Raw genomic sequence first — 14,396 nt, forward strand, 5'->3', positions numbered from 1 at the left:
AATGCTTGCTGGGATGCACAAATAAACCTGAAGTTGCGGGCGGATCATTGACGGTATTGGAGAATGGTTTGAAGAATGATTCTACAGTACAAAATATGTTTTAGAAAAGTGGTTCCTGTGTTTACCATTAATAAATTTAATACAAGACTAATCGTGGTAAAGTTTGTATATTTATTGAGAATGCCCGCACACCTTTAGCCAGCCCATTCCACAAGTCACGAAGATGAGGAAATCTGGCTTTGTGTAGTGTTTAGGGTGGGCAACACGCCACCCGATTTTATCGTCGTGTTGCTAATTTACTATGAATTAAATATTTACTTTGCAAGCATAATCTGAAAATAAGAACCGAGGATATAGTTGAGAAATTCAACGTCAAAACGTTTATTCCAAACAGCAACGCTTTCACTTTTTCTCTTGGTGAGGAAAATTCCGATCCTCGTAAAACAGCTACCATCGTGTCATGAACGAATCACTGCAAAAATATTTGAAATAAATGATAATGAATGGCATTTATAATGTCTAACATTGCTCAACCTTGTTAAACGTTGTTCAACATTGTTAAACGTTGTTCAACATTGTTTGACGTTGTTTAGCCTTGTTAAACGTTGTTTAGCCTTGTTAAACGTTGTTCAACCTTGTTAAACGTTGTTTAGCCTTGTTAAACGTTGTTCAACATTGTTAAACGTTGTTTAGCCTTGTTAAACGTTGTTCAACCTTGTTAAACGTTGTTTAGCCTTGTTAAACGTTGTTCAACATTGTTAAACGTTGTTTAGCCTTGTTAAACGTTGTTCAACATTGTTAAACGTTGTTTAGCCTTGTTAAACGTTGTTTAGCCTTGTTAAACGTTGTTCAACCTTGTTAAACGTTGTTTAGCCTTGTTAAACGTTGTTCAACATTGTTTGACGTTGTTTAGCCTTGTTTAACGTTGTTCAACCTTGTTAAACGTTGTTTAGCCTTGTAAACGTTGTTTAGCCTTGTTAAACGTTGTTCAACCTTGTTAAACGTTGTTTAGCCTTGTTAAACGTTGTTCAACCTTGTTAAATGTTGTTTAGCCTTGTTAAACGTTGTTCAACATTGTTAAACGTTGTTCAACATTGTTTGACGTTGTTTAACCTTGTTAAACGTTGTTTAGCCTTGTTAAACGTTGTTTAGCCTTGTTAAACGTTGTTTAGCCTTGTTAAACGTTGTTCAACATTGTTTGACGTTGTTCAATCCAAATCAATATTGAATCTTCATACCTACCTATAAGTAATGTATCGATTCCATTTACTTGTGATTTCTATCCTTCCTGATCCCCCGAAAACTCTTAATGATCTCACTTTCGCTTTCGAATACAGATACGAAGGAATCTCAAAGCACAAACTGTAAAAACACGTGAATTTCAATAAGGAAGATGACCATGGATGAAAACGGTCGGGATAATCAAATTTTTTCCCTTTGTTACACTAACTTTACTGATTTCAATTCACGATTCCAGTCGAAATTCTCCTCAAATTCTCCATGCAGCTGCAACAAAATCCAGAAATGCATTTTCAAATCATTTTTGAAATCTCAAGCAACTTGAGATGAAGTCCACCTTAAGAAGGGCCCTCATAGTCGAACCACCTTGACATTGCGATATGCGCCAAATCGCAACTCCAGTTTCCTTTGAAAACTCAACATCTTGACCCGGACATGACACGCTAAAAATAAAATTTCTTTGTATCTATGCGTTATAATCATGATACAAAGACGTAGAGAAAGGGAGACAGTCAATTACAAGTCAAACAACAGCTAATCAAGTTGCAACTGTAAACATCTTTAGAGAGTGTGAGCTAATGCTGGATGGCAAAGTTTATAGTACGCAAAAGCACACCTTTCCGTATCTCGAGGAGTTGAAAAGTGAACTTCAATATGGTGAGCGTATCTGACGAATTAAAATAATATAAACATCAAAGTTAAAGACGAAGACATGTGCGCGTGTAACAGATCAATGGATGCAACATAAAGAGACTTAAACAACGGGCGAATCGCTTCGTAAAATTCATTGAACGCATCTCATTTTTAGACTTACTTTTCAGAAGAAATACTGCATCGTATTTGTAAACATACGCTCTTAATTCTAAGAAAGAAAGTGCAAATTTAGTTACAGCTATTTGATTAAGACAAAAGAACAGCTACTTTCATTTATACTTTCATTTATATCATACAGAAAATCTTTGTCTGCAACAGTTGAGGTCAATTGCTTTAGCATCCTCTTGGATAACAACTTTTCAGATTATTTTTAAAAATTTCTTAAAAAGCAAAAGGCTACGTACATAACAAAGCGAGCAATCACGAGTATAAATGTTATTTCAACGATAAGAAAGTTTCGGCAAAGAAAATAATGCAAACGCTTTTTTACTGTGCTTGAAAAAATTACCATTCGCTGATGTAAGTGCAACCGGTTTATTAGCAACACTATTGACTTCAAGACTACAAGAAATTGTATGAATTATCGAAGTCAAAAACTAGCTAAAGTAAAATTACCTTGAAGAATCAGAATCCTCAGGAATCACTTTCACATTAAAAGGAAAACTTTCAACACTAGCGTTACCAGACATTCTGTAATTCATTACCCTTAACTGAAAACATTGTTCGAAATGCTAAAATTAATGGGTCATTCTATATTTTCATTCCATCGAGTCAACTATTACGAGATGTACACCCAACCTCGCCGAGCTGAGATATGACAGACAACTTTCCACTGTCCTCGAAATCCTCGCAACTCACAGACGGATGAAAAGTGTAATCTTCCAGTCGTAGGCCAGAACCTTCAACAAAGAAAGAAAGAAACATTGCCCACCATAAAATTCGAATTAAGGCCATTTTATGTTGGGCAATCGTTTTTTAATACGAAGGAAAAGAAAAATACTTTGTGCTTATCGTTTTCATCATAATACTTTATTTAAGTCACGCCAAAAACGACAGTGTTTATAGTGCCCTCTACCATTATGTTGGTGTAGCCTGTACAGGTTCTCTGAGAATGAAAACTGCAACACGCATCCGTCCGGCAAGAAACTTCTCACTGTAACACTTCCAATGATTTCTGAACGAATGACGTTTCCCTATAACGTTAAACATGATAAACATAGTTCAAAGTCGACAGAGAAAAAATGCACGAGTTTGATAGTTGCAATTTAAATCTAATAAAATACATCTTGATGATCTTGATATGATATTTCAATCTTATAAAGTGAACTTCAACTTTGATGAACCATTTTTCCTTACCTTCTCGTCAATTTGTACAAGCAGTTGTTCAACAATATCAGAAAATATTTCACCTTTCTTTGGTATCTAGAGATATAGTAGCAATAGTAACAGAAAAATTATCTAATGTTTGTAGATGTAGATTGTCCAGGTTAGTAGAGTCCTGAGAAGGACTGTTTTTGTTGTTGTTGGCTGACGTTTCGACAACCTTAACGGTAGTCATCTTCAGAGTCAAACGAGGAGTAAACGTCAGGTTTGTCATATATGTTATCTGGTTCTTATGTCATTGTAATGTGTGTACAGAAAATGTATGGGTGTCAATTGTGTATTGTGGCCATAGGTTAGTCTTAAGCGACATGTTTACTTTGTTTGAGGCTGTTAATAAGGCGTTTGTAAGGCTGTTAATAAGGTGCTGGTAATTGTGATCTATTCAGTGGGTTCTGTTCCAAGTAGGTATACCAACTTTCTAATGTAAGCTGCTGTTCTCTTTACTCAGTGCTGTAAAGTAATGGATTGTGCCGGCAGAGTCCCAGTGTAATGTTATGTTTTTTCCATCAGTGCTGTTTGCAGGGTGGTTGGTTTTGTGTGGTTCCTTTTTGTTCAGTAAGTCTTCAAGTTGAGTTTAGTATATTAGCATCTCCTTTTAAAGCTCATTCCTACCATAACCTGATCATGTTGTACAACTGATCTCTTCGAAGGATCCCCACTGATGTGTAATTTATCAATTCCAAACTAAAAGGAAGAGATTTTCCTGTCAACTGTAAAGGCTCAAACAAACGGTTTTCTTACTCATCCACAAACCAAATTCCCACTTGAAAACTGGGCTGCTTTATTGTAAGGTTCTATAATCTTCGGCTGAGTGTGAATAAATGGCTTTAGGGCTTGGGTGCTAGTTTCTTGGATGTAGCCATAGTTCTAAAAGTATCACAATGATCACATTTAACATAACATCATGAAGCACGTACAGACTTTATTTTCAAGCAAAATGCTATATTTATATTATAGCATCGGATGAAAACCTCACCAATACTTCATCTAATATTTCATAAATGAGAACAAAATTCTGCTGGATGGAGTTCTCATTTAGTGTTCCACAATAATCTTTGCATATGGCAGCAAATCTATACAAGGATGATGATGAAGAAAATTAAAATGGTTTAGAAATTAACAGACTTCACAAATCTTCATAATTTGAATTGCAACAAAGAAAATTTCTGACCACTGTCAGAATCTATTACCTTTGTAAGAACTCCAGAACAAAGTTAGGAGAAACTTGTTTTTTTGTGTTCAGTACAAAGTAAAGTCCAGCAGTGTGTATATAAATATAGTGGACGCCATTTATATTCTGCATAAAAAACAAGTTTACAAGTGTTCATCGAGAGAATTATTTTGGCACAAATATTTTGCATCGAAACAATGTGCTCTTGCTTTGAGCACTAGTTTTGCAATTTTCATTGAAGAAAGCATGAAAGTTTATATTTCCAAACACTCACAAAGCATGGTGGCTGACTGTCCCTGGTCGTCCTTATTCTATTGTAGAAGACCTCTGTACTGTTGCCCTCGACATCTCCCCGGTCTTTGATTCACAAGAATAGTTAAGTTTCATCATTAATAATATTCAGACTTAAAAAGCATACAAAGACAATGAAAAACACGGATGACGAACTTTCCAGCCGGTCGTAAGGATACACTTGCGAAAAATAAGCGAGTCTCCTCTTTCATTCAGAACAAAAACTTGAGAAAACATTCGCAATTTTGAAGAAATGCTTTCAAACTTCTTTTATATTAGACATTCTTCTTCTTCTTTGTGTTTCCACTTGACTGAATAAATCGCTACGACTAGAAAGGATCAATGGAAGGGATAGCAGTTTGAACAAAAAAGAGCTTGAACTAAGAGTTTGAACAAACACAAAACGAATGATATTACGATGTTTTACCAAATCAGACATACCGAGAAACATACAAAAAACTTTAAAAATTTCACATGTTGAATGTTAGGCAGGCTTGATGAAAAACGCAGATTTATTCAATTTTAAATTTCAACCATCTTCAGCGGAAGTGTTTAAATAACCTTTTGTGTATTGATAAATATTTCTGGTTTGCAGACGTGCACAATATCTTTTTTGTGAATATTTTTTGTTTCCAAGAACATTATATGCAATACCAAGAACCCTTTGCTACTTGTACACAAAGGAAACACATCATACTACGTCATAAAAATTGTTTAGGGGAATTCCCTAAAAACGGTAAATATTGACGACGTTTAATTAAAACGTTTATTTATCCAAAATAGAAAGAAAGGTCAATTGAAAGAAGACAATATGGTGAATAGCCGTCTACGCAAAGGCGACGGTCACGTCTGCGACTCGAGAAAAAACGGCTCGAGAAATACTATTATGGAGAGAGTTTCCCCTAAAAGTATGGAAATACGGACGAAGGACTTTCGAAAGAAAAGTGATGACAACTAAAAATACGGAATACGGTCTCAGAATTGTCATCGGTGACAATTACCCGGAGGAAATGCCACATTTACTCGTATTTTCCTCGCCAGATCCCATGCCAAAAACACAAGAGTGGCAAGGCACTCACTTAACTCATACATGGCCACAAATGTACGGTTTGTTTCAAATATGTTTTTACCATCCGACTTGTTGGGCTCATGATTATCGAAACGTCAGGCTGTATAATATTTTCGAGAAGGGAAAACAATGGCTCGAAGCTTATGAGGAATACTTGGAAACTGGGAAATATATATGCGACATTCTTCCAGAGATGGAGCTAACGGAAGATGAGAAACGAGATGAGGAACGCTTTCAACGACGCTGTCTTTTAGTGAAACGATGAAACACAGTTGGAATGAAACTATGTTTTGAACTCAGGAAATAGGACACTGAATTTATACGCTTGTTGGTAAAATAACTTAGTATTTATTACATTCTACGATATAAACGATCACGAACTACATACATTTAATATTTCATTATTGAATAAAATATTTTATACGAACATATATATGCATATATTATCTATGTTACATTATTAATAAGAGTATTGTGCTTGACTTACCATTTTCATATCGATATATTTATATGCTAAACCTGTTTATAGCACGCTCTTCAAAGGTGGACTATACGTTTTAACCTTGAATCGGACGAAAACTTTTAAAATGAAATATCAAAAGTTAAAATGAGCAGTTTTAAAATTTTGATCACAATGTGAATAGATACATTAACCTTGGATTTTCGGAACAAACAAGCTTTAGTAAACCGTAAAACATATGTTAAATCTCAAACCAGGATAAGAGTTAATAGTGCTTTGAAGAACCCAGGTTGCATAAAATTATCACATTAAAAAATGAGGTAAATTCACCTAGCATGTTGAATTGCTGGAACTAAAGTAAAATCCCATTCCAAATTCGATAGCCTATAGGTTCAATAATGTTGAATTTTAGTTTTTCATTTATAAAACTCCATGAAACGACAACGTCACAACCAGGGAAGGCACTTTTACATTTGGCGATGTCATTCATCAGTCTTTGAAGCTCGCTGTCTATGGAATACTCTGTTTCCGCTGCTTGAATCATTAGTCTTCCAGAAATGTTGACATTTCCTAGCTCAGAAGGCTGGACTTGGCCGAACGGCAGTAGAGGCAACAAAATATTTTGAGCTCTGATTAGCTCGACCCAATTTGCAAAAGATTCAAGAAAGAAATTCTTCATGCAAACTTGATGAACATGCATTTCTTTTGCTTTTTCTTCCTCAGTAAGTTCCATTTGTTCCAACTCTAAGGGCAGTTTTTTCGTTAGACGATATTTCTCGTATGCTTCAAGCCATTCTTTGCCTTTCAAAAAAACCTAGACAAAAATGTTGCCAGAAATAGATCATTTATTTATATACTGTACATTTTTCTACATGGCGTTAAGGCTGATATCCATTCAGTGCAAATTGTCGCGCGATCGACTTTTTGCGATCACTTTCTCTTGAATTGTGTGCAGCAATGTGAAACTGTTCCGGTCGAGAGCTTACAATTAAAAAGAAAGTGATCTCAAACAGCCGCGCGCGACAATATGTTCTGAACGGAAATCGACCTATAGAGAAAAATTCTGGAATCTAACAACCACAAAATGATCTTCCATTATTCATAAATGGACTTCGCACGGTAAGAAAGCAAATTAATTACCTGACAAATTGTGTTCTCTTCTTTCCAAGCAGCCCAATGCCAATGACAAATCTGCAGCAAGCCATAGTTTTGCCAGCCCCAAGTATGAGTGCTGTGCCTGCCACCTATCCATTCGGAAGGCATTGGCTCTGGCGATTCACAAACAACCAAGTCGGGTAGCCATTTAGGATAACCATCGCTTACATAAACGCGAAGTTTATACGATCTGCCATTTTTAAACTTTACAGTGTGTTCAAAACAAGGTTTACCATTGTGCGTCGAGATTGGATATTTATTTGGATAAAAATATCCTTCGAGTAGTCGTTGTTCTTCTTCTAAACGATCTTGTAAGTTTACTGGTTTGTAGGCTACGATTTCTTGGCTCATTGTTTACACGACCGTTTTCAAATTTCAAATTTAAAACGAAATCGGCGTATCGTATGATGCCGGTCAGATAAATTCAATTTTCTTTATACAAACATATAAAATTTTGAATGTCGACACACAAATAAAGAAAAATGATGTCGCATCAGCAAATTTTATGCAAAACAACTGCGCATGGGTCATTCCCATCAAATAATGCAAACTATGACATAATAGATTAACGAGGGAATTCCCTAGTTCTGAGAAATCGCCCATTAAGCAGTTTCAATTGGACATTTCTTTCGATGTGAAACACATACTTCTAGATAAATTTGAAAATAAACTTGCATGGTTCACTATGTTTTGGACAGCACGTCAACATCGTCGAATTTTGGACGAAAAAGAGATCTTAAGCATATATTTCCCTGGAAGAGTAACGTGGTTGGATGGCCTGACGAAAGTCGACGTTAAAATGACTACAAATGATAACAACGATTACAAATTACGTGTTTATTTACCGGAGGATTATCCTAACAGTGTCCCTGATTTAGTGATTACAGAATCCACCATGCCATTGCCGAGTTGGGAAAACAATGGCCTGACACATACTTTAAAACGTCGCGATGGCTGCCTTACAATATGTCACTACAGAGCTTCGTGCTGGAATCCACAAGAACAGAATCTTTACGATGTCTTCATGAAAGGACGCCTATGGCTAGAAGCTTTCGAAGCTCACCTACGAACATCTCTACCTATGGGTGAATTCTTGAAGGAAATGGAGATAGTGTAGAGATGAAAAGTACGAACACAATACGAAGGCCATTGACAGCTGTGATCAATATAAATTCGACTGAGCACTTGCAATAATGGTTGACTAGGTCGAAATATGTGCACAAATCTAGAGTAGATTTTCTCCTTTTGAAACTAAGTTGCACCTGTATTGCTGTTGCAAGACATATATGTATCTTTGTAAGATGTTTATCCATGCATGTATATAATGTTTACTTCCATTGTAAATGCCAATACATACGATAGCGCATGTGTGAATTTATAATAAGTTAAAACATTTGAAAAGTTGTGATCAGTTTTTGCCATGAATGTCCACAATAAGAAGGTCATTGAGAGCTGAGACCAATATACACTCGACTGACAAGTTATAGCAATGTTGACATACATGTGCACCAATCTGGAGTAGATTTTCACCTGTGGAAACTATCAAATCTTGCAACAGAAATGTTGCTGCATGGCAGAAAATATATCTTTCTAATATGTTTATCTATGTGATATGTATAACATTTATAGTTCAGTGTCTATGTGGGTACATACGAAAGCGTGTGTGCATGTAATATAGCTTGAAACATTTAATAAGTTTTGCCAGGAATGTCGACCCCACCAGGGCCAAGACCGTAGCTCAGAACGCTAGTTGAGGGGGAGAGGGGTGTACAGCCATATATTTATTTTTTTCAACTGATTTCTTTAGAAAGCCATTTAAAAGAAATCAGTCGGACACAACTTAATACATGAATACTCCACCCCACCTCCCGATGAACGTTGTCGCGCAGGCCTGGACCCTACTCTATCATCATTTAAAACAATTATACCCGAATTCTACTCACTCACACTAGCACTGAACGCTAACAGCAAAATAAACACGAAGATTCAGTTGGAGATTCACACTAGGGTAGCTTCTACATTGTACCAGTCAAGGCCAATTTTCTCTGAATTGCAGTTTTGTCGTCTGTTAGCTTCACACGGTTGCTTAGTAACAACGTAGTCATTGCTCTCAAAAGAACCTACGAAATGAACGACAGAGATTTGAGCAAGTCTCTTCATGCTTGAATTTGGATATCCTGTGGCGGTTGCATGTGTTCCAGAGTTGAAATCCTGTTTAATTTCCTCCATCTTGTTTTCACTCATCTTCCACGTGTCTTCTGATCGACGGTTAGCAAAACATTTGTCTTTTCTGTTAGTTTCAATCACATGAGCATTGTTTCCATCCTTTGCAATATTTTCGCCATAACCTTTAAAATTGCTTTCACTTCCAGCGTAATACACAGTAGGGGAGGGCTGGGGTTCCTCTGTTCTGTTACTCCTGTCCAATTTACCCTCATCTCCCTCCCTTCTTGGTTTACCAATAAATATACGTTCTTTAGAGCTGCGTGAGGCTCCTTTATCATAATTTGATTGTGAACTTAAAAAATTGCTATGACCACCAGCGTAGTGCACCATAACGAATGACTGAGGCTCCTCTGTTTTTAATTTTTCCTTGCTCCTGGCTAACCCACTCTCCTCATCTCTCTCCTTTCTTGATTTACTGGTAAGTTTACGTACGTTAGAGCTACTTGAGACTCTTTCATCATAATTTGATAGTGAACTTGTAGTGTCTTTGTGATAAAACCTGAAAAAGATTTACCTTCGGTGGATGGTGTTTTCATGTTTATTGGTTCTTCTTCGACATAAGGAATGACAGAAGATACGGGGTTGATTCTTTTTTCTAATTGTGTATTATTCTTGGTATGTGTTTTTTTCTGATTCATTAAATCAACAGTTCTCGATGTTGTGCTCTGTTCTCTTGGGTAAGATCTTAAACTATTGTTTCCACTGTCGGTATGGTGAATAACCTCTTGATCTGATGCATTATTACCACGTTGAAAGTGTTTCATTTCCTTCTCAAACCATTGAAACTCATTAAAACTCTCAGCTCCTTTGTAAGCATTTCTTAAAATTACCTCATTCAAACGAAATGGACTGTTTCCTGGGACATAAATAAACTCTCCTTTTATTACAGGCCTTTGTCGATCAAGATGAAACAAGAAACAGTTTACTTCGACTTTATTCGTAATGTTTGCAATGAAAACAATATATCTTTGCAATCCCAAGTTAGGCATGTTATTCCAGACTGTATTTTCGTCCCCTTGACTAGGTTTAAACAATCTTATCTTGTGGTGAGAATGCCATTGACCAACGTTACAAAGACCGTGGTTTTTAGTTAAATATGTACCTGCTTTATCAAGATAGTCAACATCCTGTATTTAAAAATGGCAATAAAATTGAACTATAATATTGTTCTTATCTCAATTCAGCTTAAAAATTTGATTCTTTTCACAATTGATTTTTGTCTTTTTCAAGAGTACACTTTGTACCCTTCATAATTATAATTTCAGAGATATTGAGAAAAAGCACAAATAGTAAATAGCTATCATTTCAACTATAAAGAAGTAGCTATTGTTATATGCCATAAGTCATCCTTTTTTAAACAGAAGTTGGCCGATTAAGAACAAAATTTTTTACATAGTAACCGCATATCCAATAAGTATTGATCAAGTATATACGTTGTAAAAATATTTTATACCTGATAAAACGATGTTTCGTCTCTCCTACTTTTCTTTCCAGGACCGACAACAAATTGAATGACTGCTGTCGTTTCGTTCAACCATAACCCAAACAAATCACCGCCAGTTTCGATATCTTCATATTTCATAACCCATTCGTTGATCTGATATCGTTCTCCCTCGTTTATATAAACCGTGAAACTCATGACGAACAAAGGAAGTATTTTTTTTATCTTGTAGCTCAAGATGATCTACAATAAAAATTTGTTTCGAATTAAAACACTTTGTTTCGTTTTCATTAGTTGAGAATTGAGAAGTGACAGTGATTTTTCGCAGGTAAAGCTTGATAGAGATAAAATCGGCTATTTCATTAAACTCTGACAGTTTCACTATCTTTCTTTGACCACTATCGTTTATTACAATCTACACGAAAGCGAAACAAACAAAAACCAATATATACTTTGGTGGCTTATACAAGGAAGCTTCAATGTAATATGTAAAGTTTAACGTTGTTTTCCAGGAAGAAAGACAAAAAAATGAAATTAAAAGACAGAAAGAATTAACATAAATATTTATTGATGAATATTAAATAGGCATTGGGTTAAATCTCAGTCAACGATGAGAATCAGTTTTTGGAACAACCGACTCCATACTATAAAAGGAACAAAACAAAAGCTAATTTATTGAATTGCCATCATGAACCACAAATATATCGGATCGTAAAACTAAACAGCGTATGCTTGATAATATTAAATTTCAGCCTTCCTTTCGTAGTAGGTAATTTTACATTTCAACGAATTAAATCATTTAATAGTTTACAAAATTTCGATGTCTATTGGAACACTCTATTTATACTGCTTGCATCATTTGTGTTTTAGAATTGCTGCCGCTTTCACGTTCAAAGCAAAATGCACGATTCATTGGCTGCAACAGAACTATTTGAGCTGTGACTCAATACAATATTGCCAATATAATGCTGAAACTCCGTCGCAGTTTCTTCTTTAGTAAGTTCCATTTGTTCCAATTCTAAGGGCAGTTCCTTCGTTTCACGATATTTCTCATAAGCTTCAAGCCATTCTTCGCCTTTCTGAATAACCTAGCATCAAAGAGCAACAAGTATTTTATCGCCATTTAATATTTAGAACACAGCGAGAACAGCTATATGAAACGAAACAAGCATAAAACGACACATTTTTGTAATTCCTCAATAATATAATTTAAATAGGTAGCAATAAAATTAAATACTTGGAAAATTCTGTTCTCTTCTTTCCAAGCAGCCCAGTGCCAATGACAAATCTGTAGCAAGCCATATTTTTGCCAGCCCCAAGTATGAGTTTCATGCCTGGGACCCGTCCATTCGGAAGGCATTGGCTCAGGCGATTCACAAACAACCAAGTCAGGTAAACGTTTGGGAAAATCATCGCTCAAATAAACTCGAAGCTTATACAATCTGCCATTTTTAACCTTGGCAGTGTGTTCAAAACACGATTTTTCATCACACGTCAATATTGGATACTTATTTGGAGAAAAATATCCTTCGAGTAGTCGTTGTTCTTCCTTTAAACGATCTTGTAAGTTTACTGTTTTAAAGGCTGCGATCTCTTGTCCTTCGCTCATTATTTAGACCGCAGTCAAATTTCAAATCGAACACCAAATAACCGTATTGTAGCTATGATGAAGATCAGATAAATTCGATTTGTTTAACCTTTAAAGACATGTATGTTGAGTGCACAAGAAATTCGATTCGTACAACCGAAAAGTGAAAAAAATAATCCGGAAATTTTAAATAAAACAACGCAATAATGCACCAGGGACTTTCCCGTTAAACAGTGCAAAGAATGACATGTTAACAAGGGAAATACCCTTGTTCTAAAATATTACACATTGACGTTTATTAAACAACAATAAATAGTTTGAGATATATTTGACTATATATGGCGTGTATAACACTATGTTTTGTATATAGCACAGTCTATATTTGTTGACAGCACGTCAACATCATCGAATTCAGTTATAGCAATGGTTAACTAGGTTGAAATATGTGCACAAATCTGGAGAAGATTTTCTCCTTTTCAAACTATGTTGCACCTGTATTGCTGTTGCGTGACAGTTTATATATATTTCTAATACGTTTATCCATGCATGTGATATATAAATATAACGTTTATTTTCATTGTATATGTGAATACATACGATAGCGTGTGTGTCAATATGTAATAAGTTTAAACATTTGAAAAGTTGTGCTGAGTTTTTGCCTAGAATGTCGACCCTACCAGGGCCGTCCCGCTGGAGCGCTAGTTGAGTGGGGTGTATATTCATATATTCCTTGTGCCCAACTGATTTCTTCAGAAATCCAATTCACGTTTAAAAGAAATCATTAGGAGAACAGATTTAAAAGAAATCGTTACAGATGAATAGATGAATATCTAACGACCCCCAACCCCAATCATCGCTAAAGCGTCTGTTCCGGACCCTGCTCGACCATTAATTAAAACACTTAAGGTTGATTTCCATTCAGTGTAAATTGCCGCGCGATCGACTTTTTGCGATCACTTTCTTTTGAATTTTGTGCAGCATTGTGAAACTGTTACGACTGGGATCTTACAATAGTGATCTAAAATAGTCGCTCGCGCGACAATTTGCTCTGAATGGAAATCGGCCTTTATACCCGCATTCTAAAAGCTCGCACACACTCATTGAGTGCGTCATAAAAATCACGCTGTCTAAAAGGCAAGATCATATCTTCATTGATGGCAAGATTTTCTCAAAAATGTCTCAAATCTAGCAAGCAATGGAGTGAAAATGCCGTCTTCGAATAATTATGAGGCGATTTTCAAGCCCCATTTAGTGAATGAAAGTGAGCTTTCAGAATACAGACGTTAGCAGTGAGGCCATACATGCAAAATTTTACCTGATTTGGTCTGATGAGCTTAAACTCTCCCACCTGCTTTATGTGGTTGCAAAAAAAAAAAAAAATTAAAAATTCAGAGCGAAGAGGTTGTATAGCTCATTCGACCAAAATTGCCATGATGTATGGTCACAGTGGACATTAGTGTTTATTGCAACAGTGTCTGTCTATATGAATTACAACATAGAAATACACACAAACAACATTTAGTTGCAGTGTTATCCTGAGGCAGATTATTCATTGTACTAGTTAGTGTGTGAGGACGAGTTGAGACATGGCCAATTTTCTTTAAATTGCTGGGATTTGTTAAATCAAAATGCAACGTTTTCCTGCTGAATGACTTTTCTTGTTTTTTCTATCAGTTTTAATCACATGAGCATTGTTTCCATCCTTTCCAATATTTTTGT

At 35.8% G+C, this 14,396-nt stretch overlaps 4 protein-coding genes across 11 annotated transcripts in view; all 4 read right to left on the bottom strand.

The window, feature by feature from the left end:
- Nucleotides 1–94: 94 nt before the first annotated feature.
- LOC124453104 (AP-4 complex subunit mu-like) lies at nt 95–5,054 on the bottom strand. 3 transcript variants are annotated; one of them, XM_047003858.1, is made up of 16 exons: nt 4,918–5,054; nt 4,722–4,804; nt 4,467–4,573; nt 4,253–4,349; nt 4,030–4,143; nt 3,895–3,960; nt 3,250–3,315; nt 2,969–3,086; nt 2,692–2,792; nt 2,509–2,624; nt 2,054–2,101; nt 1,856–1,906; nt 1,577–1,682; nt 1,451–1,506; nt 1,243–1,362; nt 95–472 (listed from the first exon to the last, which is right to left on the bottom strand). In XM_047003858.1, exons 1-16 carry the CDS (start codon nt 4,973–4,975, stop codon nt 448–450), a joined length of 1,332 nt encoding a protein of 443 aa, XP_046859814.1. In that variant the 5' UTR covers nt 4,976–5,054; the 3' UTR covers nt 95–447. The 3 variants fall into 3 exon arrangements, with proteins under 3 accessions (XP_046859814.1, XP_046859816.1, XP_046859813.1); XM_047003860.1 differs by having other exon boundaries at nt 2,509–2,603; nt 3,889–3,960; XM_047003857.1 differs by having other exon boundaries at nt 3,889–3,960.
- Nucleotides 5,055–6,123: 1,069 nt separating this feature from the next.
- Nucleotides 6,124–8,411, bottom strand: LOC124453208. Its single transcript, XM_047003977.1, has 3 exons — nt 8,268–8,411; nt 7,408–7,854; nt 6,124–7,081 (listed from the first exon to the last, which is right to left on the bottom strand). The coding sequence occupies exons 2-3, from the start codon at nt 7,771–7,773 to the stop codon at nt 6,620–6,622; spliced, it is 828 nt and encodes a 275-aa protein (XP_046859933.1). The 5' UTR covers nt 7,774–7,854; nt 8,268–8,411; the 3' UTR covers nt 6,124–6,619.
- Nucleotides 8,412–8,715: 304 nt separating this feature from the next.
- The window catches only part of LOC124453199, a 43,571-nt gene continuing 37,890 nt past the window's right edge, over nt 8,716–14,396 (bottom strand). For all 6 annotated transcript variants that reach the window (XM_047003960.1, XM_047003965.1, XM_047003963.1 and 3 more), the window contains 2 exons: nt 11,102–11,332; nt 8,716–10,775 (listed from right to left, as the gene is read on the bottom strand). In XM_047003960.1, the coding sequence (XP_046859916.1) occupies nt 10,026–10,775; nt 11,102–11,332 (981 nt within the window). In that variant the 3' untranslated portion in view covers nt 8,716–10,025. The remainder of the gene's footprint in view (nt 10,776–11,101; nt 11,333–14,396) is intronic.
- LOC124453213 lies at nt 11,638–12,859 on the bottom strand. The gene is made up of 2 exons (XM_047003983.1): nt 12,327–12,859; nt 11,638–12,177 (listed from the first exon to the last, which is right to left on the bottom strand). Exons 1-2 carry the CDS (start codon nt 12,696–12,698, stop codon nt 11,980–11,982), a joined length of 570 nt encoding a protein of 189 aa, XP_046859939.1. The 5' UTR covers nt 12,699–12,859; the 3' UTR covers nt 11,638–11,979.

The sequence above is a fragment of the Xenia sp. Carnegie-2017 genome, unplaced genomic scaffold, assembly GCF_021976095.1.
Source record: "Xenia sp. Carnegie-2017 unplaced genomic scaffold, XeniaSp_v1 HiC_scaffold_25, whole genome shotgun sequence".
NCBI lineage: Eukaryota > Metazoa > Cnidaria > Anthozoa > Malacalcyonacea > Xeniidae > Xenia > Xenia sp. Carnegie-2017.